Genomic DNA, 26,741 nt, shown 5'->3' with positions numbered 1-26,741 from the left:
AGGGAAAAGCTAACGGCACGACGTTTATTTTTCCTCACAATCTTCCAAACAGGAACTAACAAATTGAACTCGCAAAAGCACTAAAACATCACGTGTAAACCCAGCTAACAGAAAAATACATTCACAAGCGTTGTTGTTGGGGTGTGTGTGTGAGTGAGTGTGTGTATAACAGAATGGAGACTTTGGCACAGTTTTCCCCCCAGTCTAGAGTTGAATTAAGTTTACAATCAAGTTGCCTCTCAAAAAGGAACACAATACTCATTATCACAGTTACGAAGGAACCCATTTTCTTCCACGTTACTTTTTTTTTTAATGGAGGAACTAAAAAGAAGAAGAAAAAAAAAAGCAAAGAAAAAAGCCCCTCACTTTGGGGGCTGGGGCTAGGAGGAAATCAATCCGTAGTGTACAAATGGGACGCACTTCTATACACCAAGAATCCAGTAACCCTTCGGTTCCCACCTCGGGGGAAGGAGGAGGAGTGAGTCCTCTATGTACACAGCTGGCCGGGCCGGAGGGCGCTGGGGGGAGGCCAAAGAGAGAAGCTGCTGTGGGTGCGGAGGCTCCGGCGGGGGGTCGCTCTCCTGGGCTCGGAGGCCCTTGCAGTTGTTAATCCTGTGGCCGGCTGAAGCCCAACCCAAGCCCGATCCAGCGCCTTCCCGGCGGCTCTGTTTCTCCCGGCCCCTCGGCGGGGAGGGCGGGCGTGGCCCAGCAGTCCGGCGAGGTCCCTACACGTACCACTCGTTGAAGTTGGAGGAGAGGCCGCTGTGGCTGCCGCTGGCCCCTCCGCCCCCGCCGGCTCCGCTGCCGCTGCCTCCCCCGCCGCCGCCGCCGCCGCCGCTGCCCCGGTGCACCGCAGAAGCCGCGGCGGCCGCGGCCGCTGCAGCTGCCGCGGCCGCCGCCGGGGAGAGGTTGGTGGCGCTCTGAGGCTCGGCGCTGGGGGACACCAGCCCCGGCGGGGTGGAGGACTCGTAGCCCGAGCTGGCCGCCGGGGAGGACTCGGAGCCTTGCGGGGAAGATTCGTGGACCTGGAAAGCAACGGGACAAGGAAGTCAGCGTCCCAGTGAGCCAGGCGCGCCCGGCCCGGCAGGGCAGCCGCACGCCCAGCCCCAGCCACCAGCCGGAGCCTCCCTGACCTGACACCCGGGCGGCGAGGCGGCTCCGCTTTGCGTTCCCCTCCCCACCGGAGAAATGGCAGCGAGAGCCTCCCCCCGGCCCCTCCGGGGATGCCCCGGGACGAACCGCCGGGGGGCTGTACCTTCATGTGCTTCCGCAGGGAGCTGGGGTGGGTGTAGGACTTGTCGCACATTTTGCACAGATAGGGCTTGTCCGAGGTGTGGACGTGCATGTGCTTCTTCCGATCGCTGCTATTGGCAAAGCGCCGGTCACAGCCTTCAAACTCACACTGGAAAGGCTTTTCCCCTGCAAGAGAAACACCGCGGGGCTGGTTAGCCGAAGCGACCCACTGGGCCTTCTCCCGTCCTACCGCGCAACGTGCCGCAGGCGCCTGCCTTCAAAGGGGGGCAGAGGAAGATTTCCCCCCTTTTTAAAACGCCTGAGGGTTTGTTTACGGGGCAACTTCACCGGGGGCTTAAGACAGGACCGCGGGGGTCGGTTTCTGGTGGCGCCGGGATTCGCAGCTGCCAGGTGCCCGCTTGCGTAGTGCCCTGAGAAGGTATTTTATCACGAAATGCGACATATCCCGGGGCCCCATCCCGCCCTTGCCTTTCCCCAGCACTCCCCGGCGAAGCCGGTAGGGAGCTCTGCGGCACGGCCGGGGAAACGGCGCTGTCCGCGTGAAGTTATGGCTCTGGTTTTTATTTCCACTGGTGCTAGCGGACACCCGGCTCGAAAGCATCAGTTAAAAGCGGGAGACGTTTGCCCCTTCCTATAAAATCCAATAGCCCCTCAGACTACGACCCCTCCGTGACAGAGTCCCGGCGAAAGACGTGGGATCTCGCGCGTGGCTGTGCGAAGCCGGCCCCGGCTGCAAACCCCTCCGTGTCATTGCCAGACACCGCCTGCCCCGTCGGGCCGGCATTCCGAGTGGCCCGAGCGCTGCGGAGGCGAGAACCCAAACGAGCCCCGTCCGGGGGGACGAAGCCACTGAACGTTCCATTCCACTAGCACCTGCGTTGCTCCTCACGCCCCTCCGCTCCCACCCAATGCCCGAGGCGCGGGCGCTCCCTGCACCTCCGTTTCCCCAGGTTTAAACCCGGAGGAAGCTCGTCTCGCAACGTTGCCTCTGTCTGACCCCTTACGGGAACCCCAGGCCCATGGATCTGACTCGCGCTCACGGAAATAGCTGCTGGAACGTGTGCCGGCCTCTTCCGACGCGCCCCGGCCCACGGCTAAACCGGGAGGAACAGGAATGAATAATCTATGAAGCGGGAGTCGGTTTTGCGGCTGTTCAGCTCTCGCCTGGCACCCCCAGGAAGGGGAGCGTCCTTCTCTCAGACCTGCCCTGGTTTCTGGGTCAATTGCTAACCCTCAGACCCCCGGCCACCGCTCGCACGCTGTGCTAAACTGCTGCCGCAGCCCCTTCGGCCACCTCCTCACGGGAGGCTTTAAAACACTCCCTGCCATGTGCCGGCCTCAAATCGCGCTATTGACCTGTAATGAGCAGCATTCCCGGAAGGGGAAATTTCCCCGCTTCCTACGGGGCCGTTTACATGGCAAATACCCAGGCGGGCCCACCCCCAAGCCCTAGAGGAGCACGGACGTCATCCTATCTCTAGTTCTGACCGTGCAGCCTCGGGAGGACCGAGGGAGGCCAGCCGGCCTGGCATCTCACACCGGAAAGCGCTCCGGGCAAGTCTCCGCACGGTCCCGCCCGAGTAAAGGGCCACGGGAATAAACGCAGTAGTACAAAGAAAGCCCCTACATCCTTTCACGCCGAGGAAGCCGGAGGCACCCCCGGCGAAGGGCCGCAGCGCGCCGGCGGGGCCAGCCTCTCCACCCCGCGCACGTGGGAGCGAGCGCCCTGCTAGAGCCACCGGCCCGCCAGCGAGCTCCGACCCCGCAGCTAATTACCTGTGTGCGTCCGTTTGTGGATTTTTAGGTTTTCCGAGCGGGCGAAAACTTTGCCGCAGCCCGGGAAGGGGCAGGGGAAGGGCTTCTCTCCCGTGTGCACGCGGATGTGGTTGACCAGTTTGTATTTGGCTTTGAAAGGCTTGCCTTCCCGGGGGCACTCCTCCCAGTAGCAGATGTGGTTGCTCTGCTCGGGCCCCCCAACGTGTTCCACCGAGACGTGGGTGACCAGCTCGTGCATGGTGCTGAAAGTTTTATTGCAGCTCTTTTTGGGGTTGCTCAGCTGCTCGGGGTCGATCCACTTGCAGATCAGCTCTTGCTTGATGCACTGTTGTCTCATGTAGCGAAAAAAGGCACCGGGGTGGTGATGGTGGTGAGCTGCCATGTTCATGCCCATATTCATATTCATGGGGCCGTACTGGTTGTGCAGCTGAGCCGCCGAGTAGGGATCAGTCCTGGGGCTGGAGACCTGGCGGTACTGATCCGAGCGGGCGAAGACCTCCCCGGGCAAACCCAGGCGCATCTGCCCGTTGAGGACGTTTTGGGAGGCGTGCGGGCCGTGCTGGTCGTGGATGCCGGGGAAGAGGAGGTGGCTCTGAGCGTCCGTGTGCGGGTGATGGAGGCTCCCGGCCGCAGGGCCAAAGATCCCGTGCTGGCCGCCGGCCGGGGACGAGTCGCCAAAGCCCCGGCTGCGAAACAAGAAGTCCCGGGTGGAGTTGAAGGGCGCCCCGGAATAGGAGCTGACGTGGGCGGCGTGCGGCCCCAGCGCGGCCGCCGGGTAGCCGGGAGCCTGCGAGGTGAAAGCCGAGCTCTGGCCGGGGGAGAGATCGTGGGCCCCGGGGTTGAGTTTAAACGCCCCCATGTGCGCCGCCGAGTCCACAAAGCTGTTCTGCGCCGCCAGGCTCAGCTCCCGGTCCTGCATCTCGGCGGCTGCCGAGTGATGGTGCCGGGCGAAAGTGCCCACGCCGATGGCCGGGAACTGGGGGCCGGCGTCCAGCAGCATGGTCCCGCCGCTCCGCTCCCTTCCCCGGCGCACCCAGCCGCGGCGGCGGGCGGGCGGATCCAGGCACCCGGCGTCCCCCCGCTGCACCGAGCCGCGCCAGCAGCCGCCGAGCCAGGCACCGAGCGAAGAGTCCACAGGCAGGCGGAGAACCAAAGTGTATTAAAGGAGCCGAGGCGGGGGCGGGCGGGCAGGGCAGGGAGGGGGAGCGGGGGGAGGGGGCAGGGAGGGGTGCGATCGCGTTGCCTTTCCCTGCGATGCACACACACACCACACAGCGCAGCACAACACAACACAACACAACACAACACGCACGCAGACTGCCCGCCTGCCCGGGATATGTCACTGCCGCCCACCTCCGCCCGGCGCCCCGCTCAACCCGCACCCCGACAGGCGCTGCCACCCGGCTCCCGCTGCTCTCCCGAGCTCCGCCGGCGGCCGGGGCTGGGGGGGGGGGCTCCTCTCCCCCGCTCCGCTCTTATTCCTCTTCTCCTCGGCTCGGCGCCGGACGGGGATCGCGGAGCCCACTTGGGCCCCGACTCGCCCCGGCCGCGGGGCTCAGCAGCGCCTGCCCCCCTCTGCCGCGCGGGAGCCGGGGCTGAGCGGAGGAGGCGGCGCCGGGGGGAGGGGCAGGGAGGGGAGGGGCGGGGCGGGTGGGGGAGGGGCGGCCTGGCTCACACCGGCCCCAGCGGAGGACAGGAGCCCGGCGGGGGGCGTCGGGGGGGGAGGGGGCGCGGAGCCGGCCGCAGCGGAGCCTCCCCGGGCGCTGGCTTCGAGCGGGGCCCCGGCGCCGGGCGCTCCGCGTCGCCTCCCGCCTCTCCCCGCACTCGGTGGGCGCCGCCGCTTTTATCCCCCCTCCCCCCTAGGCCGGGCTGGCAGCGCCGCTCCCACCGCCCCTCCGGCAGCCGCCCGGCCCGGTCAGCGAGCGGCAGGCGCTTCCCCGCTCCTTCCCGCCTCCCGCGCCCGCTCCCGCTCCCGCGCCGCGCTCCCTCCCCGGCGCTCGGCCGCCCTGTGCGAGCCATGGGAGCTGGGCCGGGGCGGGGGGCACGACGCGGGCAGAGGCAGGCGGGGGGGCCGTGCCAGGCCCGCCCCCACCCCGCCCCGCCCCGTCGCCGCCGGAGGGAGGGCGGCAGAGCCGGCGCGCCGCTGGGGAAGGAAGGGCACTGGGAAGCCCGGCTTGTCGGGCAGCCGGGGAGCCGAGCGCCTGGCCGCCTCCATCGCGGAGCCGCGGCCCTCGCGCCGGGGGAGCTCTGCGCCCTTCCCGGCCGCCGCCCGCAGCCCGGTCGGTTCCAGCGACGGCCTTCACCATAACAAAGCCGCGCCGGGAGCCAGCCCGCTTCCCCTCCCCCGCGGTGAACGCGCGCCGGGCCCATGCGTGGCCGTGGCCGCAGCGGAGCCGGGTGGGGGCCCGGCCCCCGGCGCCTTAGCGGTCAGCTTTGGGCGCTTGGCCCCGCCTGCGCTCAGCCTGCCGCTCGCACTGCTCCGCCGGGGCCCCCCGAGCGCGCCGAGCCGAGAGCTCGCGGGCGGGGGGCTCAGAGCGGCAGAAGAAACACTTAGCGGCGCCCGCGCGGGCCTGTGCTGCGCCGCCCCGGGCGCACGAGCGGGGGGTAGCAAAGCGCTGTCGAGGGACGGAGCGAGGTTCCCGTGTTTTGCGGTACGTGGGGTAAACCCGCCATTGCAAACAGCTTTCCCTGCCTGGCGGGCTGAAGTGAGGGTGTCCCCCGCCCTGCACCGACTGGTTCAAAACACTCAACGCCTGCCCCGGCTCCAGCACGCCGCCTCCTCCCCGCCGAGGCCAGCGCTTCCTCTGCGCTTCCTCTGCGAGCGCAGGCCTTCCTCCCGAGCTGCCGTGGGCCTGGCCGCCCACCGGCTAGACACCCTCGCCTGTTAGCTCCAGCCCCGCGCCCTCGCTCCCAGCCGCCCCTCGCTTCTGCCTCTCTGCGCCCGGGTGCCGCTCCCCGGCCTCCTCTTTCCAGGTTGCACCATCCCTGCCCCGGGCTTGACCCTCCAGCCCAGGCGGCCAGCCGGCAACCAGATGATGTTGTCCTCTCTCCACGGCATTGCAGGGCGGAGGGCCCCCCCGAGTCAGAGGCAGAGCGGTCCACCCCTCTCCGGCGGGAGAGTCTAAGGGCAGATTCCGCGTGGGAGAAAGGAAACCGCCTCCCCCCGCAAAAGAAAGTCCGCGAAAACAGAGGGTTAAACGCCCAGCGTGGGAAAAGGTGAACACACCCAATGCCTACCTCTTTCCTCCTGCCCTGCCCGGGCCAGGTCGCGGAGCGCTCCTTCATTCCAGCCGGAGAGCCCGCAGCCTGGACGCTCTTTGCTATTCCTCCAGGGCTCCAGTCCCGCTCTCTCTGCAGGAAACAGAGGAGCTGATCCAAGTTCAAAGTCATGTCGCCGGCCCCTCTGAGAAGCGCTTTATTTCCCTGCGAGCCGCCGAGCCCCTTTCCCCCGTGTCACAGGGTGAAAAGGGAAAGGGGGGGGGACCTGCCACCGCTTGCGGGGCCGTTGCCAGAAATGCAGCCTTCAGCTCATTCTGCAGAGGGAAGCGAGCGGCCGGCCCGACTCCCTCCGAAACTGAGGGGCTGAAATAAGTTTTTCAACAGGTCGGTGGAAGCGCCCGCAGCGCGGTCCTGTCGGAGCCGCGGAGCACACAGCCCCTTCCCGCGAGAAGCACGGCCCTCTTCGTAAGTTTTACGTGTTTCTCTTTACCTCGGCGCTGCTCTTACCGCTGCCGATTGCTTCCCGGGCTAGGGGGAGAGCAAGGGATTTTTTCCCCCTAACCTCCCGTGTTGTCTTCCTCCTTTATAATCTGCTACTGCCTGAGTACCGACCTTCAAGGGAGCAGTTTAGCATTAGATGTAAACACCGCCCGGGTTTTTTCAGTGAATTGTTATTTACATTGGAGGTGTGGGCTAGGTAGAGCTGTAACAATTCGTGTGGCCGAAGGTTTTAGAAGGCATGGTTGTGTGAGGATGCATTTAAAGGCGTGTGGGTGGGTGGGTGTATATTTATATATACTGTGTGAATATATATATATTCTCTCTCATGAATTAATGGCTTAACATACAGATAAGACGCACAAAATTCAGTACACAATCAAAGCTTTGTTTCCTTAAGAAGTAAAGAGGAGTATGGGGGGCGGGGGATGATGCTCTGTTTAACCTGAAAAGAACAGAGCAGTTTAACAGAATCACTTGCACCGTTGTCTGTATCACAGACACTCATAAATTCAACAAGATCATCAACAGGATATTAAGTTGCAGGTTACCTTTGATTTTGCCGATCCTAGCCACTTCTAGGCCGTTCGACCTATGACCCGTGAAGACCACATGTGTTGTGTTGTAGCTCCCTCTGTAAAACACACTTCGGAACAAAAGTTCTTTGTCAGAGTTTAATAGAAGTGTAATGTAAAAGAAAAGGGAAATAATGAAAATCTCAGCCAAAGCTGTAACTTTTAAATGCCATTTCTTAAAACCCACCACAACCTATAGGGAACCTACAAAGGAGCGCCTTTCTTTCATACCATTAACGTTTATTGTTCTCTCAGCTGTACTTATAAAAAGTTGCTATATAAAGATGAATTTGCCAGTGATTTAGCGAGGCAGAGTACAGTGGGGGGGGGGCTGGTTAAGGGATGCAGAATAGGCCAAACAATAGGGAATACTTGGACAAGCTTTTCACAGTTGTTATTGTGCTACTGCATCACATCACAGACTTATTTTGTCAGACCAGACACGCTGAATCCCCTACCAGGCTGCAGCAGTATTTTTAAAACAGTAAAAATAACCCCCCAAACCCCCCTAAAAGCAAGATGTGAAACACGAAAGTGTAATTTGACTGACACACCTTTTTCACATGGAAGCTGCCTTATAAATGCTGGTGGCTGCAGAGCAGCTTTGCAATAAACCGCACTGTTATTGCGATAGACTTTGTCATACAATTTATGCTGTCATTCATAAATAACAATGCCATATGGTAACCATATTGCTTATACAAGTAAAGCCGTCAAAATGTCACCGTTTGATTTATCTCAACAGCTTCTTCAAACCTTGACGTTCAGCTAGAGAGAAAAAAATACGCCAAATTTGGAGCTCAGTGTAATGAACACGCTGTCCTGTAAAGCCCAATTTCCTATTTTGTAAGACGTCTTCGGGGTTACCTCGGCCTGTTAGAACTATTACACGCTTTTACTAAGCGGCAGGGTACTGAAAATTGCTGCCTTTAGAGCGTTCTGCCATCTAAAAGTGTACTTGGGACAGACCTGGGGCGGACGCGTCACGTTTTATAGGAGGAATTGTCTTGATTTTTCAGACCATATCATCAGCCCGTTATCAGAGAAGCCTTTAGGACGCAACGGAGGCTACTCATGACATGGGCTCAGTTTGTGCCCGACCACAACGGTGACTTCTACCTTCTTTTTGGACGTAGGAAAAGGAGGCGCTGGAAAAGTTGGCGTTCATTGTTAGCAGCTGAAGTTTGGAGGAGCCACAGCCTAGGCGAAGGGGAGCCAGTTGTGCCCTGCAGCAGGGAAGTAAACACCCTTAGCCTCCCGGGGTCTGCTGCCTTTTTTTACCTTTAAGTCAGTTTACTCCCCTGTGCTGTATTCATGCAAGACCATATGACGTTTAATCTTAAACCCTGGCAGGGGAGCCTGACCAAAAGTAACTCCCCCCCTTGCCTCTAACTGGTTTGTGGGAAGCAAAGCCGTCTGCTATTAGAAAGCATCGCTAACAGAGCCCTCTCAGTGCCTGGCAATTCCACCTGCACGTCTACTCTGCAGCCTCGGAGACCAGCCCCTTCGCTGGCCTTTGCAGGAACTCGCAATGCCACCCAGCACTCGGGGTGGTAACAACCAGGCGCGCGCGGGCAGAGCCCTGGGCGGGAGCAAACAGAAGGGCCTGTCTTGGAGGCACGTGTCCCCGCCGGTCCCAGGCACAAACACATCAGCCCCGGGCTTCTTTCCTTCGGCTCTCCGGAGCTGGGGCGAGTGATGGGCTGGAAACGGGGCACGTGAGCGCCTCTCAGGCAAACCTCGCCGCCTTTGAACGCGTACGTTTTGGGCAGGGCTGTTCCCGCCCGTGCTGTCGGCAGCGCGGAATTCCGGCCCGCGTACTTCGCCCAGAACGGGGCGAGGACGCTTCGTGCCGACGCAGGTTTTCGGAGAAGAGTTTTGGAGCCCAGTGGGGCGTCAGCCTTGACCTCTGCCGACTCCCGCGTGATGAGCCCGGACAGCCCAGCACAGAACGAGCCCTTCGCACCAGTCCCCGGGCAGACACGCTCCCTGCCATTCTCAATAGCCCGCCTGGCAGCAAGTCAACCTGGCATCAACCACGCCTGACCCACCATGGGCTCATTGACGTTGCAATAAACCTGGGAGCTCCATTGTTGCCCCTTAGCTCAAGAACCAAACTACTCACAAATACGGCAGAGCTGCCAGCCGCCCGGCCCCTTCCCTTCCCTTCCCTTCTTACCTGCCTGCTCCCATCGCGAAGAAACGGGTATCTCTTCAGCGATTCAGGGCGTGCAAGCAGGCCTTAGCCTGGAGTGTCTGTGAGCACCCCCACCCCAGGCGCCAGCTAATGGAGAAGGGCCACACCTGGCAAGAATGTGGGGCCGCCCTGACACCATCGCGAGTGTCCTAGAACTGGTAGAGGTTTAACCAGGTCTGGCGCTGGTGGAAGTTTGGGAGGTGTCTTCTTGATTGCTTGCATAAAAAGTAACCCGATTGTGTTTAAGGGGGTAAGGTACGCTAGCCTGGGTCTACTAACAGGTATCAAGGGCTTGTTGAGGCAAGCGTTATCTGTTTTCTCCTGTTCCTTGTTCCCCAGAAGGTTTACATGTCATCAAATGTTGCTCTCTTTTCCCCTGAACAGCAATAAGATGCGCATTAAAGGCGAGTGACTGGAAGTGGTGCTAGCGTTCATTAGCATATATTTACATAACACAACTACCTACCGCACATTTAAAGCAAGCGTAAAAAAGCCAAGATTGTTGTATATTTTTAAAATGGAATTTTTCAACCCTGCTCCAAAGCTCAGGAGAGTTCATTCTGACTTTTGTAAACTGCCATCCGAACATGCACTTGGAGAAGTTCTCTTGCAGGAGTTAGGCTCCTGTCCAGGAGAGTTTAAAGGGAATGTCGGGTTTGTAAAACTCTCTGAAGGCGGAGCTCTACCTATTTATGTACACGTGTGTGTGTCTGTGTACCCACCTATCCTCTGTGTGTGTCTGCCTGATCTTCTGTGCACTTCATATACCACAATATATATCTTTAGGACACTATAGGCCTAATATGAAATCATATTAGTAGTCATAACTACTGCGTTGACTGGTTTGAAGTTATAGTTTAAGTTCCAACGTCCAGATTCGGAGAGCAATCACCTTCATTTCCCTGGGCTCATGTTTCCTCAGAGATTGAGGAGTTTTCAGGCTATCATTTAAACTTCTTACTTGTCTATCGGCGTTTTTCCGTCTATCCTTTGACCATAAAATATGTTCTTTATTTTACAGCCCCCCATTAAATGGAATTGATCAGAGAGATATATTTGAATTAAGACATATTAAATCGATGACAGATACATATCACGCTGTGTTTAACAAGAGTTGTACAAGGAGGCGTGTACAAGATACCGCATAGCTGCGGTACTATTATTCACGTTTACAGCTTCTCCTCCGTGCATTCACCCATTAAACCATTAAATCTCCGTAATTCAATAAAACCAAGTGCTCAGAATTTTTTGTGAAAAGCTGTTTGGAAGAGAAAGGGTTTTATTGCACAATAAAAACATCCAGCAGCCCGCTTTAAAAGCAAGGGGTTGTTTATTTTTGTTCTTTTCTTCTAACCTGACTAAAATCTCACAAGATCTTGAGCCAAGTGCTGAACCTCGGTTTTGGAGTAGTGTTTTCTTTTTTTTCTAGGTATTCCTCAGTGGAACAAAGCTAGCACAGGGCGCTCTCTAAGCAAGCCGCAGCCTGACGTAAGCCTATGGAAAGTGAGCCGTTCTTTCTAACGTGATTATGGTCCAAATTCGTCTCCCCTTATCCGGTCTTAAGTGGAAAGGCAAAATCATCACAGGGTTTTCTTAAACACGTTTAAAGAACAAACAAACTAACTAACCCGAATTACTACCTAATCGATAACACTTTTGCCAGTTGCCCTGGTAAGAGGGATACTCTGAACTAAGAAGCCCGTTTTCATGGGATCCTCAGTTCAAAGGTTTATCTCATAATCTTAAAAAGGAGAGTTTTTCTTGTACAGATACAGAAAACTGAAGTTTGCCTGCAGTGTTTTCGTCTTATTTTTGCCTCTAATGGCCATTTCATTGCACTTAGCTTCCGCATGGACAGGTCACTAGAGAAAGCAAATAGTATCGAGTACAGAATGCGTACCAAATTTGGCCTGGGATTATAACTGTCATACTCGTCCTTTCTATTTTATATTCATCGCTTAAGAAGAGTAAACGTCGGTATTTTATTCGGTTTCTAGAAGAAGTCGCTGGAGCTTTCCTTGCAGCACACAAAAATAGGAACACCAACCTTCCCTGCTCCAAGGATAGTCTCATCACTTTTATAATCGACTAAGAAAAAGTTACCAGATCCCCTCGAAGCGAATTGCGACTTAGTCTCGCTCCTTTATCGAGGATCTGTACAAAAATGTTGGCCATCTCGTAAGAGAGATATCTGATCAACTCAAGGTTTCAACCTCAAGGAGAATTTCAATGTTCTTGCCGACTGTTGCGCACCTGTTCATAAAATCGCTGGTAATAGGTAATAGGCTCCCTTTAGAAGGTTTCTCTGATTGCTCACAGCACAATGCTCAGGAGGTCTGAGGCTTTTCCGTTTTAAGAACGAGCCTCGTGGTATTTACCTATTTTATCTACCTTTTGATGCTCTAAGATAAAAACAAACCCCTCAGACGTGTCACTTGATTATCCGGTGATTTCATCAACTGTTTGTCCAAGTCTCTCCGTGTGCTGGGACTTTTATTGAAATGGTGAGAAACGAAGGGACCGATCTAGCGTTTTCTCTAAACCATGCGGGTTGTGGGTGCTGTCCCAGTGCCACGTGGAAGGGGGAAGAGTCACAGGTCCGCTTGTCTCGTTGCAGCCACTTTACCTGAGACACATAGCTCCGGTTTTTTGCCTGACTGTCTGGGAACAGCAGGCGTTCTGGATCTCTGCGTAAAGATTGACAACACGCGTTGGGCAAACCTCGCTTCTGCCCCGTGCAACGCGCCTTTGGCTTTATTTGGTAATGAAAGAAACACGGCTTAATACACGCCGCTTCTGCGGTTATTGCCTTAAATAATGGGCTTTGCTCTGTAATCAGCCTTGGCGCGTAGTTTTGCCTTCCAGGGCTGCACCAAGGCGTTACTTCCCCGGAATGTCAGACTCTCCTGGCTGGGCTTCTCCAAACAGCTGCCTGCGCAACTTGTTCCAGTTGGCAGCGTGGCTCTGAACAGAAGACGGGGAGAGCGAAGCCGCCTGCAGCCTGCAAATAAACACAGAAGCACATTGCTGCTGGGGCCGAGCGCGCCAGAAAGGGGGGAGTGGGGGAAGGTAGTTGTAAAACCGCTTTCCCAGCCCGGCCGGCCAGCCCAGCGTCCCGTGGCTGGGCAAGCGTGGGGGAAGGCGCGTTTGAGCCCGGGGCCCTGGCTCTGCGAGGCGAGGGGGCGGCAGGAGCCGGCTGGCACTCGCTAACTTCGGGCCAGCCCAACTTTGGGAAAAGCAACCCGAGGGGGCCAGCGCAGCGCGTCAGGGCGGGTCCCCGCTGGGCCGCCGGCCTGAACGGGAGCCAATCGCGCTGCCCCGGCCCCTGCCAATCACTCGGCTCCCTCCAATCCCACCCGCGCCCCTGCCAAACCCGGGTTCCCACTGCGCCGCCGGCGCGCGGCGAGGGCTCTGCCAATCGCTGGAGGAGCGAGCGGGGAAGGAGGCCGCGGAGTCCGGCGCGCAGACAAAAGAAGTTAAAGAGCCGCTTAATACATACATGTTTTGGAAGGCGGGCAGCGGGAAAAAAGTCACACCCGGGCGCGTAGATGGGCTGGCGCGGGTGGTTATGGAGCCCCCCGTGCGCAAGCGGAGCCCGGCCCTGAGGTTAGCGGATTTGGCAGTGGCTCAGCCCCAGCCTCCTCCGAGTATGACAGGCTTCCCGGGGCTGGGCAGCGCGCACGCCCACGCCCACCCCGCCGCGCACCTCCACCCCGGGGAGCTGGGCGCCGACCCCGGCGCGGCCCTCACGCCGTTCGGACCCGAGCACATGGCCCACGCGGGCGTGCTCAAGCTCAGCCCCTCGCAGCAGCATCCCGAGGCGCAGACCGCGGCCGCCTTTGCCTCGCCGGCCGCCCAGAGCAGCTACCCGGCCGGCGCGGCCCACCCCGCGCCCTACGCCGCCAGCAGCGCCGGCACCAGCAGCGTCCGCGACTTCATCCTGCGGAGGGAGCTGCCCGCCGCGGCCATGCCCGGGGCTCTGGGGGAGCCGCACCCCGCCGCCGGCTCGCCCCACCCGCACCCCCACGGCGTGTTCATCTCGGCCGCCGGCACCTACGGCCCGTCGGACGGGGCCGCGGCCCACGCCGGCTTCCCGGCGCTGCACGAGCAGCCGGCCCCAGGAGGCCCCCACCCGCTGAACGGCCAGCTGCGCCTGGGGCTGGCGGCCGCCGAGCTGTACGGCCGGGCCGAGCCCTACGGGGCCGCCTCCTCGCTGCACGGCTACGGCGCCCTGGGCTTGAACCTGGCGGCGGCCGGCCACGGGCACCCCCCCGGCCCGCCCCACCACCCGGGGGCGGCGGCCGCGGCCTTCCTGCGCTACATGCGGCAGCCCATCAAGCAGGAGCTCATCTGCAAGTGGATCGACCAGGAGCCGCCCGGCGCCGCCCGCCAGCCCTGCTCCAAGACGTTCAGCACCATGCACGAGCTGGTGAACCATGTCACCGTGGAGCACGTCGGCGGGCCGGAGCAGAGCAGCCACGTGTGCTACTGGGAGGAGTGTCCGCGGGACGGGAAGCCCTTCAAGGCCAAGTACAAACTCATCAACCACATCCGCGTGCACACCGGCGAGAAGCCCTTCCCCTGCCCCTTCCCGGGCTGCGGCAAGGTCTTCGCGCGCTCCGAGAACCTCAAGATCCACAAGCGCACTCATACAGGTGGGTCCCCCCCCCCCGGCCTCCGCCGCCTCCCGCGCTCCCTCGCCGGCTCCTTCTCCCCTTCCCTCCTCTCAGCGCGCGGACATCCAGCCATGTGACTTTGTCATGAATAAGTAATCCAGCAGCACGCGGGGCGCCCCCCCCCCCCCGGCTCTCCCGCACGCACAGCGCCGCGCGGCCAAACCCGGAGCCCGCCGCCAAACCTCCGAGCCAGAAGCCCCCCGAGCTAGAAACTAGGCAGGGCCTGGGAAGCCGCACGCCGGGAAGGAGGAGGACATCAAGGCCCGTCTCGCCAGGCCCCGCTTTCCTGCGTGGACTGTGGGACCGGGGGTGGGATCTTCCACTGCAGACCAAACCCCACCCCGCCCGAAATACCGGGTGATGTTTCCCTTTCTGAGCCTCTGGGGCGTGGGGGGGGCTGGTCCCGGGCACGGTCTCAGCCGAAGGGCGCACGGGAGGGTTGTCCCAGGCCGAACTTCATTTGAAGCCGGTGGGGGGAGGCGCGGCGGCGTGGGGGGGGGGGCCGCGGGTCTTATTTAAATGAAGCAAACGCGTTTGCTAGGTGCAAGGGATAGACTGGCGCGCGTGGGAGTCCCCCGGCCAAGGGCTGCCCGCCTCCCCGTTCCACGGGGAGCGAGATCCGGTGCGGGCTTGGCGGTGCTGGGCCTGTGTGAGTGAGTGTGAGTGAATTTTTAAGGACGTTGCTTCTCCCACTGTCGCGGAAGAAGCTTCCAAGCCGCCTGCGCCTGGTCCCAGCCCAAGCTGTGCCTCGGAGCAGAGGTGTGAGTGAAAGGCACCCGTCTGGTGCAGGGCCATCCCCAGCCGGAGGGGATCCCTGGCGAGGGCTGTGCTTCTGGGACCTGGGGGCGCTGATAGAGAGCCGGGTGGGTTTAGGTAAAAGGAAGCGAGCCGGGAGGCGACGGAAGGGAGCGGGGCGTGCTCGCTGCAGCCAGCCATTCCCCCGCCGAGCACGCTGACCGGCACGGGGGCTACAGTGAGTGTGCGCTGCTGCCAAGAGGGCAGCGGGCCCCACGCTGCTCCCGTGTGACGCCGGGCGGCCCCGGCTGGACTGGATCACCGATTTTCTCTCCGTCCTACGGCAGGCGGGCGCCCCGAGGCGCTGGCGGAGAGGAAGACGGCGCGGCCCTGGCGGCTCAGTTCAGCTGGGAGCCGGCGGCTCTGCTTTCCGGGCCTTGCGGCCGGAGGAAAAGGCTGGATGGAGGCGCTCCCGAGCAGCCGCGGGTGGGCAGTGGGTCCGCAGCCGTCTGCCGCGCTGCTCTGCGAGCCAAAACTGCACCGCGGAGCGGCCGGGCCCCCTGGCTCCCGGGGCCTGGCGAGGGGGGAGGCGGCGGGGATGCCCCGGCAAGCGAAAGGGGGACCGCTTGGGCGCCGTCTCCTAGTCCCAGCCCGGGGAGCGGCTGGCCGGAGCGCGCGGGGACGGCCGGGCTCACTCCTGGATCTTCCGCAGGGGACACGCCGAGGGCGGCCCCAGAGCGCGCCCCCCGTTGGCAGTTGTTCGGGGCGCCGATCTGGGACTCGGGGAGCGCGGTCCCTGTCCGCTCGCGGCTCGCACCTTCCCCCGGCAGGGTGCGGGGACTCAGCGCCGCTGGCCAGGAGCGGCTCCCCCGGTTACCTGCGCTCCGGTGGGCTGATTTCCCTCGCGGGCGTCCTGCCGACAAAGCGAGCGGCGATTTTCGGGGGCTGCTCTCGCTGGCTGTTGAGCCCAACTGGGGAGAAGTGGGCCGCGGCTGGAGCAAGGGGCGGCTGGGCCTCAGCCCGGGCCTCTTCTCTGCCTGGTGTCTTCCCATGCAGAGCAGAGACACCCCCATGCAGACGGCGGGCAGCCGTGGGAACGCAGGGAGGGGGCTCAGGCCCAGCGGGAAACCCGCAGGATGCGCGGGCCAAACGCACAGGGATGCCTAGGGAGCGGGGCGCACGGAGATGCGGAGTGGCACGCAGCTGTGCCGAACCGGGCGCCGATCCAGAGAGACCCCGGGACCGAGGGAAACAAACACGCACACTCCAGTGCACGTGCGCGGAGAGAGAGTCCCGCGGAAATGCACAGGCACATTAAACACACCCGCGGAAGCACCGGGAGCCGGAGCCCCACGCGCAGAGGTCTGGAGACAGCGCGCCCGGGAGCGGCCCACACCGAACCCGGAGGGAGACGGAGAAACCGGCAAGCAGGCTGCGGCGGGAGACACGAGTACTCCAGACCCACCGGGGAGGCCATGGCCGACCAGCAGCCTCCGGGAACGGAAGGAAGAGGCTGCAACAGACAAGCTGCCCCTTCCGGGCTGCGGCTGCGAAAGCAAAGCTTCCCTCCAGCCGGCTGAGAGCCGGGCCCGCGGGAAGAGGAGGAGGAGGAGAAGGAAGGGGTTGTTTTTAGGGCACCGCTCGGGCTCGGCGGCTCTTTGCTAGGAGGCGCGTCTCCTGCAGAAGGGGTAGTTCCCGGCTCTCGGGTCCCAAATCCGAGAGCGGAAGGAAAAGCTGAGCTCACTGCCGCAGCCTCGCGCTTTCCCGTTCGGCTGTCCCTCAGCACTGAGCAAAGTGCAACACAGCTCTTGTCAGTGTCGCCCTTTAAAACCCTCACAGTCAGGTTAGGTTGCGTTGCTGGTAGATTTTTGTGCCTGTCCTGCAGCCCCCCAGGCAGGAGAAACAGGTCTGTAATTTGAATTGTTCTCTCCCTCCTTCCCCCGCTTCTTAAGCTGCACTGGACGATTGTGATCCCAAACGGTTTCGGTCTCCCAGCTTAAAGCTACCAAATCTGTTGTCTCCAACCAAATATTTTACTGATCCCCGAAGGCGTTGCTTCAAAATGTTAATGGGACATATGGCTTAAAACGTGGACCCGCCGCAGGACAATGTTTCGCGTGCGCACTGTTTGGCAATAAAGAAGCACGTGTTTTCACGAGTTGGGATGCGCGCGCGCGCGCGCGCGTGTGTGTGTGTGTGTGCTGGAGAACTTTGACAAGGTTCCCTTGTGTGTCCTCAGAGCCCTTTCAGCTCGCCACGTTAAACCGCAACAATTTGCAAATGGTTAACCCCTGACGTAAACGCTTCGTCAGAGTACCAAATACAGCTCTGGAGCTCGCCGGCTTGTCCTTTTGTGAGATTTCATCCCTGCAAGCCGGGGGTCACCAAACGAGACAGTTGCGTGTTTCCGAACCACGGGTGGAACCGATTGTTAATAACCATTCCCGTGTCTGATGCAAACGGCACAAATCACCTCAGTTCTCCAACAGTGTTCTTAAGACTAGCCAGAGTACAAATGACAACAGGATATATAAAGCTAATAACTTGGGGAAACACCACAGACGCAGCCATTTCCCCCCACCCGACGCGCTATATGTGAGATCAAATGAACAGATAGAGTTACTTGGTGTGTGTTGTGAGAGCCTTTCCCGCGGGAGGTGTGAGTGCGCGGGCGTTTCTGTGTACTAGAAAACTGCAGTTTGAAAGTACCCGGTTGGTTGTCTTCATCACCGTAATTCGTGGGGGAGGAGAGATTGTTTTGCGGGGATCTAGGCCTTTGCTGGGCGCTGTGACTAAGCGCAAAGGCCTGTGTGTCATTTCAAAGCGAGTCGCTCGCTTTGGAGTTAGCCTAGAACGGGGAAGGTTTGCCTGGCGTTAGCAAAACGCGGACGAGAGAGCTCGCCGCCTTGCTTTCAAGTCCTAAGCGGTGTGAGATGATGTAACTGTACCAAAAGCACAGGGTCCCGAGCTTTTCTGCACTAAAACTCGGCGCGGCTCCGTGGCTGGGGCCGGAGGCGGCGGCTCTTTTTGCAAATGTGGCCCGAGCTCTGTGCGAAAGGGGGCGCCGGGCAGAGCGGCGGACAACGCCGGCATTTTCCACACCCCTTGGCAGCCAGCGCGTTAAACTCGTAGCTGTACCAGCCTCGCGTGCAATCGGACAGAGGCGAGAAACGACTCTTCTCAAGTCCGTGCGTAAGAAGTGCTGCGGCGCGTTCTCCCCCGTCACCGCACCCAGAGGCCTGTGCACCTCCCGGGTTCAGGGCTCCCGGGAAAGAGTTTATCCGCAGCCCCGCTCTGCGTCACAGCGCACACATGGCCCGAAGCGTCGTGTGGCGGGAGCGGGAGGGACTCTGAGGCACGCCAGACAAAGGGGCCGAGGGCTGCTTGTCACAACCACTTGAGCTGTTGAGCAAGGCGCAAAGCGATTACAGCAGATGTGCAGACCCAGCTCGGTCGCAGGTGACTAGATCCGGGCGGAGCCGTCCGCTCTCGTCGTGCTTACCGCCCATTGCTGGATCTGTGCACTGTTCGCTCCGAGGGCAGGTTGCGCACGGAGGTGGCTCGCTTTGAAGTCTGCCCTGCGCTCAGACAGGTGTTCCTTTGGTTCCCGAGGAGGAAAGACTCTCCGCCTGCTAGAGGCTATTGTGAGAGGATTAGGCCGAGCTGCGGCCCTGTACGGGCAAAGGCAGCCCTGGCATGACAAGTGCGCTGGTGGGGGGAGGGAGCGGCAACAGGGGCACGGTTTGAAAGTGGCATTCGCGGGCCCCGTTTGTGCGCGCGAAAGGAGACGCTTCCTGGCTCCGGCTCGAGTCTCGTGGGAAGCCCCAGTTAACACTTCACAGTTTACCCAATGCCATTCCTGGGCCACCCAGCGCAGTCTGAACGCCAGGGCAGGTCTCGCCCGAGTTCCCAACCGCGCCGGGAATCTCCTCGTGACAAGCCCAGAGGCGATTTGCGACGAACTTTTTTCCCCCGGGGACCTGGTTGGGTCCCAGCTGGGCCACGTTCCACTTAAGGCGTTGTTGTTTGTTTGCTTGTTTGTTTGTTTGTAAAGGGCCCCTCGCCCGGGCCTGCAGCGGGAGCGGCCAGGCTTTGGAGCTGCTCTCCCAGACCACACTGACGCGTGTTTTCCCTTGCAGGGGAGAAGCCTTTCAAATGCGAATTTGACGGCTGCGACAGGAAGTTTGCCAATAGCAGCGACAGGAAGAAACACTCCCACGTCCACACGAGTGACAAGCCGTATTACTGCAAAGTGCGCGGCTGCGACAAGTCCTACACCCACCCCAGCTCCTTAAGGAAGCACATGAAGATCCACTGCAAATCCCCACCACTTTCTCCCGTTCTTGGTTCCCACGGGTACCAGCCTGCAGGAACCCCGCTAGCTGCTCCCCTGTCCCCTGCCCAGGACTCAGCCAGGGGCCGCTCTGCCAATCTTTCCCCTCAGGTCACCAACCTCAATGAGTGGTACGTCTGCCAGGCCAGCGGGGCTTCCAATAACCTTCACACACCTTCCAGCAACTTAACAGCCTCCGAATCGGAAGAGGACGACGAGGCTTATAGAAACTCTGAGCCGAGAACTATCCACTAGCCAGGAAAACAACGGCAAGTTTCTGACCTGGGGGTGCTTGGACCACGCAGATGTACTGACAGGAAGCTTGAAATAAAGGGTGGCACAACCCGGCCATCATATTGAGTCGCCGCTATTTATTCAGTCTATAAAACCCTATGGTGTTTGTAGACATCACTAATTTAATTAAGAGACTTGGACCTTTTTATATATATATCTAAAAATAATAATAAATGAACTACCAAGCTGGGTTATCTCAGTCAACCAAGGTGCACGTTTGCAGGGGTGGGGAAGATGCCAGGGGAGCTCAGTCGACAGACAGACCGGTTTGTCGATATCACACACCACCAATGCCAACGCAGCGGTTTTAAAAGAGAGAGGAAGCGTTCAGGATGTGTCCTGCCATCTGATCCGGCCCTGTTCATTTACTGGAATGGCCCTGAAATACTTCATATACCATTCGGGGGACTTCTCAATAGCCCGAGTAGGCCCCAGTTACGCAAAGGCCTCGATTGTAAACCACCATCACCACCTGCTGCATTTCCAACAAATCCTGGACCAGTTACACCTTGTTTTATTTTTATTTTTCCTCTTTCAGTTCACATACTTTGTAATTTTTTGCTTTTTAATCTGAGGCCTGAGGTTTCCCTCAAATCCAGCATTTCATACCAAGGCTTGTTTCATTATCCCTTAGCTGTATACAATGTGCAAAATTTTTTTAAAAGAAAAGATGCAGCATTTCTCTCAACATTTCTGCACAATTTTGTATCATTCTGAGTCTTGAGACAAAGGGGGGGAATAAAAGAAAACGGCTGCTATCTGACACCTGTGATACTGTGATTTTTAAAAAAAAAAATATAGCCCATGGAATTCAGAAGTGAATTCAGTTCCCTTTTGCAAAGTTTATTTAAAAGAGAAGATCCTGCATCTTGTTAGTCAGCCCATTCATGGAGCAGAGTGTGTTGTTAGGTCAAAAGAGCTTTGGACATCAGAGCCATTATTACTGCAAAATCTTCAGATATGAGAAGCTGTGACCCTGTTGTGAAAACTGATATTTTAGACCGACCAGTCTCCTTTTATACTATTGTGGATAGGCACTGGGAAATGCTTGGTATTTTCCAACATAAAACCGAGGTTGAATTCATTCTTTCCCTTCCCCTTGCAATTCTCAATTGACCATGTAGAGTGGTCAGTTACAGTAAAAGAGGAAAACAATTGTCACAATTATTAAAATTTGAAAGGATTGTAGTTGGAGCAAAAAAACTGATGAGTTCATGACCTTTGGTATAGCTGTCAAGCAATGAAGGAAAAAGGTCAGGGAACTGTGACAATAACTCTTAGTCAATTTATTTGCGGTTGGTACGGCACATTTCACATGCAAAATGTTAGTCCATCATAAGCATCATACAAATAAACTAAAGAGCACTAATTTATCCTCCGAGACCCTGAATACGTAAACAGGTAGCCTTCCCTCCCACAGGGTTTGTAGAAATTTGTTTTGTGTGCTGTGACTGGTTGATGTAGTCTTGTCATTGTTAATAACTTGTATGTGACTGCTATTATTTTGTACAGTTGAATTAATTTATTTTCGAACATCCTCCTTTTCTGGAAGAGTACAGAACACACCAAAGAATTCTATTATTAATTTTGGTGATTGATTGTTGTTTATGATTCCGTGGTTTGTTTAAAAATCATTATATTTTTCAGCTTACTTGAATGAACAATGTAATGTGAAAACAAGCTCTTCCTGCATGTCTCCTGTGCAGTGTGTTGGTGATGATATATATAGTTTATAGAGATATTATATTAGTACAGTGCATGGTGCTGTCAAACTGGAAGCCTTTAAACGTTGTCTTTATATTGTTACGGTGAATGTAAAGATACAGACATCCTTTAAAATCAGAAAGAAAACTTGAATAGAAAATAATTTTTAAAGTTTATTTTATTTGCTTTTTTCACTTTCAAAGCCCATTCAAATAAATAGAAAATAATAAAGGAAGGTATGGATTTTTCAAAGATAATTTATGTAATACAATCTTGTTAAAATAATTGTCTTATTGATTTATACCAAACGGTTTAATTTATACAAATTTTCAACAATAGATTGCACTATACATGACTACATCGCAGGGGGTTTAAAATACGAAACTGAGGGATACGCTACTATTTTTATGTACTATACCACACACCAGGTCACACGCTTCCCCATCAATTTGATGACACACGATACTTCCTAAATAAAAACACCCTTCATCTCTGTAAACCCGACCATACGAAAGCAAGAGTGATCGCCAAATAAATAAAAATATTATTTCTATGTATTGCATGTGCTTTACTGATAGAGGGATAGCTAGACATCAAAGACACGTGAAGTGTAGATTAGATAGGTAGCTAGATGGAAAACAAGCAGTGCTTTAGCTTTAAGGTACCACTGGACTGCTCGGTTGTTTTTTTTTGTTTGTTTGGGTTTTTTTGGGTGTGTGTGTGTCTGTGTGAAGCTACCCCTCTGAGATAGCTAGCTAGCTAGATCATTTTTGTACATCAGGTCATAATACATCAGTGAAGAACAATAAGATGTACAGTCAGGATATTTTGCTTAGTCTTGTGAGCTATTGTGATTATTTCCAACAAAAATATTTTTTTTTGCTTGTTGCTATTTAGATTTGATTTTAAGTCAACAAATATACGGATAAACTGGGAGCTTTTAAATGCATACATCCACGCTTCATCATGAATGTCTGCTATATTTACTCTCCTGAGTAGTTTCCCACTGAAGTCAACCGGGCTAATCGCTTGAATGGTGGAAGAAATACAGGATTTGGCTCCTGATAATGAAACAATGAAACATGCTACCAAATCTTTACTGGCAGGGGCGTAGATAGATAGATATCGAGACAGACTGTGTATTATGTTACATCTCACTTCTGCAATAAAAAACAATCATAGTAACAGTGTTGACAATCCCAGCAGTTAACATACGCACGTGTATTTTGTAATAGCTGTCTGGACATTCCTGGCACTCGGGACAAATCCTGCATCCAAAGTATCGAATGCTGTAATTATTAGCAATCCTGGCATAAACATGGTGCTCCAGAAAATTATTCTGGATTATTTAAATAATCTCATAACATTATATATCACCTTACGTTTAATATATACTATAATGTTATGGGATCATGTCAAATAAATTTCTTACCAGCTGCATAAAATACATCACTACATATCAGTGAGTTTTCGTGGAGAAAATGAAAAGTGAGAGAACACTAACATATATATTTAAAAAAAAAGGCTCGATAAAAGTATTCTATCTGTACCTAAGTATTAGGGACGACATTTTTTTCTCTGTTTTTGTTCATGTTTTAAAGCTAGCTCAGGCGTTTTGAATGCGGTGTCCCAATACTTGAAAATGGCTGGTCAAAATGTCAATAACAATTTCACCAAAAAGGTTATAGTGTTTTTTTTTAAAGTCAGTTTTGTTAAATGTGGTAAAGGTGAAACAGGTTGCAAAGAGTTGTTTCAAGCCGAATGACAATAACCAACATACGAAGCAGAAAAACACTCATAAACGAGAGCTCCAATCAATGGGAAAACTTATAGCTCTCTAATGAAGTTTCTTGTGAAAAGGAGGGCAACACAAAGCCACCGAGACATGAATCATTCATGGGAAATATAAAAGATAAAAGATATCTGACAATGAGCAGAATCTTGTATAGAGAGTATAAAACAAGTTTCCCCTTCTTATTTTCTGCTTTAAAACGCACAATCCCCCCACTCCTACTGTTCTCTGTCCAGTCTATAGAGTTAAAATTGACCAGTGCACGTCCTGCGCCACTTCAAAGTAATTTAGCCCAGAACGGAAGGCTTGGCGCTTGGACAATCTTCATGGTGTGTTAAGATTTCTATGGCAATTGGCAAGCAAGACGTTCTCATCTGAATATGGCTCAAAGAAAGACACTTATTGACACTAAGTTGGCCATCATCAAAGACTTCATCTCTTCTCGGCAAAACGTGTTCCTCGCCACCACTGTTTAAATCATCCACCTTTGTGCTCAGCGCTGGGAGACCTCGCACCGCGCGTTACTATGCGCAGAGGCCGTTCAGTCCTCCGAGGGCTCGGGCAGCCCGACCAAACTTCGACCGAGTCCGGGAAGTGGCGAGCGTGGGAAATGACAGGGCCCGGCGCTCGAGGGGCGGACGGCTCCGGTACCCACGCGCACCCGAGCGAGTTCTGAGCGGCCCACGTGAGTGTGCACACGCGTGGCACTGTCGCCACAGCCACAGAGGGAGTGACTGAGGCCATGGCTTTGTTTCCGGGGGGGGGAGCCCCGTGCTTTCTCTATACCTTCCGCACACGGGGCTACCACGTGAAGCCGCTGTGAATACACTTGGAAACATGGCTTCCTAGGCTGGCACGCAAGGGAACTCCTCCCGCTGCTCCTTCGCGAGCGGCCCGGGAAGCGCACCCACATCAGCGCCGTCATACCCCCACTCAGTCACACGAGCGCGTTGTGGCTTCCACGCCAGTGCCAAGCCCCCTGGTCCCAGCCGCCTGGGCTCCCCCGACGCCATTCCTGGGGGATCCGAGCCTCCCCCCCATGCCCCACGCTCCCAGCCACAGACTCGCACCCAAGGCAAGTACCTAATCAGGCAGGGAGAAGTTCAAAGGCAGGGGCTTTGAAATTCAAACTCCTGCTTTTCTGGCCCATCAGCACGGCGCGCTGGGATTGCTATGGCAATGAGGCGAGCACAAGCAGGCGGCATTCAAAGCGCTCCACCCCGATTCGAGACACTCTATTAAGATACAGTTGCGTTGACCTTTCGTTTCATGCCGCGTTAGTTCAGTCAATTTCCACTTCAGCCGAACCGCGCCGGGTTTGGGGGCTCCCCTCCCGCCCCCCGCGGCTCAGTCCGGGCCCCGCCGGCCAACTCGGAGGAGCAAAGCAAAGCAAAGCAACCCCCGGGCAGCGCTTCTCCCCCGGGCGCTCGGGCTTTGTTCGCTCCCGAGGCGCGGGGCGGGCGCGGGGAAAAACAAACACGCTGGGAAAGAGCCCACGAGCTGCTCCCGGCCTCCCGAAAAGGGCCCGGGCGGCCCCGCCGGAGGAGACGCCCTTTGAAGTGGCCCCTCCGGGGGGAGGAATACTTGGGGGTTGCCCTAACGACGCCGCTGAATGGAAAGGGCTCGCCTTTGTCCGCGATTTGTTCTCCTCGGCCGGGCGGCCCGCGGCCGCGGCTCCCAGCGCTGCCCGGCCCGGCTGCCCGCACAGCAGCCGCTGCCCCGCGCAGACCCGCCGACGCCGCGCTCCGGGGGACCAAAAGACACCGGTCGGGACCCCCGCCCCACGCCCCCCCGCCCGCAGGCGGCGGCTGGTTGGGGGGCGGGGGGAGGAGGGGTGTTGCACCGCACCCTCCCCTGCAGCCCCCGCGCCGCCCAGCCTTTTCTCCGCCGGGCGGGGCTCCCCGCAGGGCTGGAGGGGGGGGCTAGGCCGGCAGCCCCGCTGCCGGGACCAGCCGGCAGGTGACGCGTCCAGCGCCCGGCGGAGGAGAGGCGGGAGGCAACTCTTTTCCCTCGGCGCTTGGCCAGGGCCCCCCGCACAGCGCTGCTGCTGGGCCCCGGCCGGTGGCTGCAAAGTAACCCGGCCCCCGGCTCGGCCCGGAGGAAGGGGCCAGGCCGCCGCACAATGCGCTTTGTGCGCCGGCCTCTGTCCCCCGGGGGCCGCTGTTTGCTTTGGAGGCTGCGCCTGTTAGCGGCCTCGGGAGGCTTGTGCTAAGCACGAGCTGTAAGTCAGCCCGACAACAACCCGTGGGAGCTGCTCTGCCCGCCGGGCTGGCCCAGCCGCGCAGGGCGCACGGAGCAGGGAGCCCCAGGAGGAGCCTCCCAGGCGGGGCCTTCAGTATGGATTGCCCGGGGGTGGACAGCGCCTGGCGAGGGGCGCCCAGCCTGAACCTCCCTCCTCCCCTTGGCCTGGGGCGGCCCTGCCCAAGATGGGCTCCGTAAGGCGGCGCCTCCGTCCGCTGGGCTCCCGCTTGGGCTCCTCGGGGTGCCCCTGGCACTGGAGCTGTGAGCTCCCCTCGCCGCGTCCCGCGCTCCCGGCCTCCTCTTGTCCTGAGCCCCGCGGGGCCCCTGTCGGCCAGGGGAACGCGCGCAGGACTCGCAGGGCCGGCGCGGCCGGGGGCAGCGGGACTCAAGCAGCAGCACAGGGTGGAGGGCGGAGTTCGCACCTTCTCCAGAGCCTGGCTGGCAAAGCACAGACCGGCCGCGTTTGCGCCACGTGAATCGCCAGAACCTCCCAGCTCAGCCTGAGCCAGCTGCTCCCCCGCCCCGGGGCCTCGCCGCTCCACCCCGGGCAGATACCAGCCCCTGCGCCTCGCCAAAACCCAGCACCCTCCCGACTCCGCACTTCAGTGGTTAGGTCAGGCCCCTGGGCGGGGATGGCCCCTGTCTTCAGACTCTGGTTCTGGAGCCTCCCCGGCGCAGGGACCAGGCCAGGCGGCAGATGGTTTCCCAAGTGAAAGCTGGAGCCAGCCACGGGGCTTCCAGGAAGCGGGCATCGGGGTGGGAGTCAGCCGTGTGGCTGGACCGGGAGAAAAGGCCTGGCTCTCCTCTGAGGCTGCCTTCCCTCTGGGGCGGTGAGAGGCGATCAGAGAAGCAGCGCTGCAGAGAGTGCGGAGAAACACGGGGGCCCCCAGCCTGCACCAAGTCTCTCTCCATAAGTCACCCCGCAAAACCCTGAACCCAAGGCACGGCCCCTTCGACAGCCTCAGAGGGGGCCCTGCCGGGCTGTAGCTTCACAGGACAGAGTCAGCCCTCCTGCAGCACCTGCCAGAGGTCACCCAGGGCCAGGCTCTCAGGCGCTGGGGGACTCGCTTTGCTTTGGTTTGTGCGCTCCCGTGAGCCCCCACCAAAGTGAGGCTTAGCCTGGAGACGCCGGACCTGAAGCTGAAGGCGGGGGTAGGTGCGCTGTGAGCGGAGGGCGACAGACTCCGCACCCCAGTAGACTTCAGTGTCCGCTGAAAAACGGGCGTGGGGGGGGGGGGCAGCGCAGGGCCCCGCCGGGGGTAAAACAGACACAAGGAGCTGAGGTTAGACCTCAAGGCCAGGGCTCCGCAGCTCGCGCTCTTACCCCCGGCGCTGGCTGCTGGCCGCTCGGAGAAGAGCCGGGACAGCCCGGAGCCCGGCAGCCGCGGGGCTCTGCAGCCCAGGCGAGGGCTCCGCTTCGGAGCGAGCTCTGTAGCGGAGGAGCGCC

The 26,741-nt window shown here is 57.9% G+C and overlaps 2 protein-coding genes across 3 annotated transcripts; one reads left to right on the top strand and one right to left on the bottom strand.

Annotated features, from left to right (window-relative positions):
* Positions 1-725: 725 nt before the first annotated feature.
* On the bottom strand, positions 726-4,030 carry ZIC2 (Zic family member 2). Of its 2 annotated transcripts, XM_074983146.1 has the most exons (4): positions 3,031-4,030; positions 1,256-1,419; positions 872-1,025; positions 726-769 (listed from the first exon to the last, which is right to left on the bottom strand). In XM_074983146.1, the coding sequence occupies exons 1-4, from the start codon at positions 4,028-4,030 to the stop codon at positions 726-728; spliced, it is 1,362 nt and encodes a 453-aa protein (XP_074839247.1). The 2 variants fall into 2 exon arrangements, with proteins under 2 accessions (XP_074839247.1, XP_074839246.1); XM_074983145.1 differs by having other exon boundaries at positions 726-1,025.
* An 8,988-nt stretch (positions 4,031-13,018) lies between these two features.
* Positions 13,019-19,518, top strand: ZIC5 (Zic family member 5). The gene is made up of 2 exons (XM_074983144.1): positions 13,019-14,174; positions 19,070-19,518. Exons 1-2 carry the CDS (start codon positions 13,019-13,021, stop codon positions 19,516-19,518), a joined length of 1,605 nt encoding a protein of 534 aa, XP_074839245.1.
* The last annotated feature ends 7,223 nt before the right edge of the window (positions 19,519-26,741 follow it).

Source organism: Carettochelys insculpta, chromosome 1 (assembly GCF_033958435.1).
Source record: "Carettochelys insculpta isolate YL-2023 chromosome 1, ASM3395843v1, whole genome shotgun sequence".
Lineage (NCBI taxonomy): Eukaryota > Metazoa > Chordata > Testudines > Carettochelyidae > Carettochelys > Carettochelys insculpta.
Note: the sequence above shows the minus strand (reverse complement) of the source record. Positions and strands in the feature narration are given on the sequence as shown.

Coding starts and splice junctions, on each gene's coding strand:
- ZIC2 (XM_074983145.1), bottom strand. CDS start 4,030: ATGCTGCTGGACGCCGGCCCCCAGTTCCCGGCCATCGGCGTGGGCACT. Junction 1,420..3,030: donor CCACAAACGGACGCACACAG/GTAATTAGCTGC, acceptor TTTCTCTTGCAG/GGGAAAAGCCTTTCCAGTGT. Junction 1,026..1,255: donor CCCTGCGGAAGCACATGAAG/GTACAGCCCCCC, acceptor GTTGCTTTCCAG/GTCCACGAATCTTCCCCGCA.
- ZIC5 (XM_074983144.1), top strand. CDS start 13,019: ATGTTTTGGAAGGCGGGCAGCGGGAAAAAAGTCACACCCGGGCGCGTA. Junction 14,175..19,069: donor CCACAAGCGCACTCATACAG/GTGGGTCCCCCC, acceptor TTTCCCTTGCAG/GGGAGAAGCCTTTCAAATGC.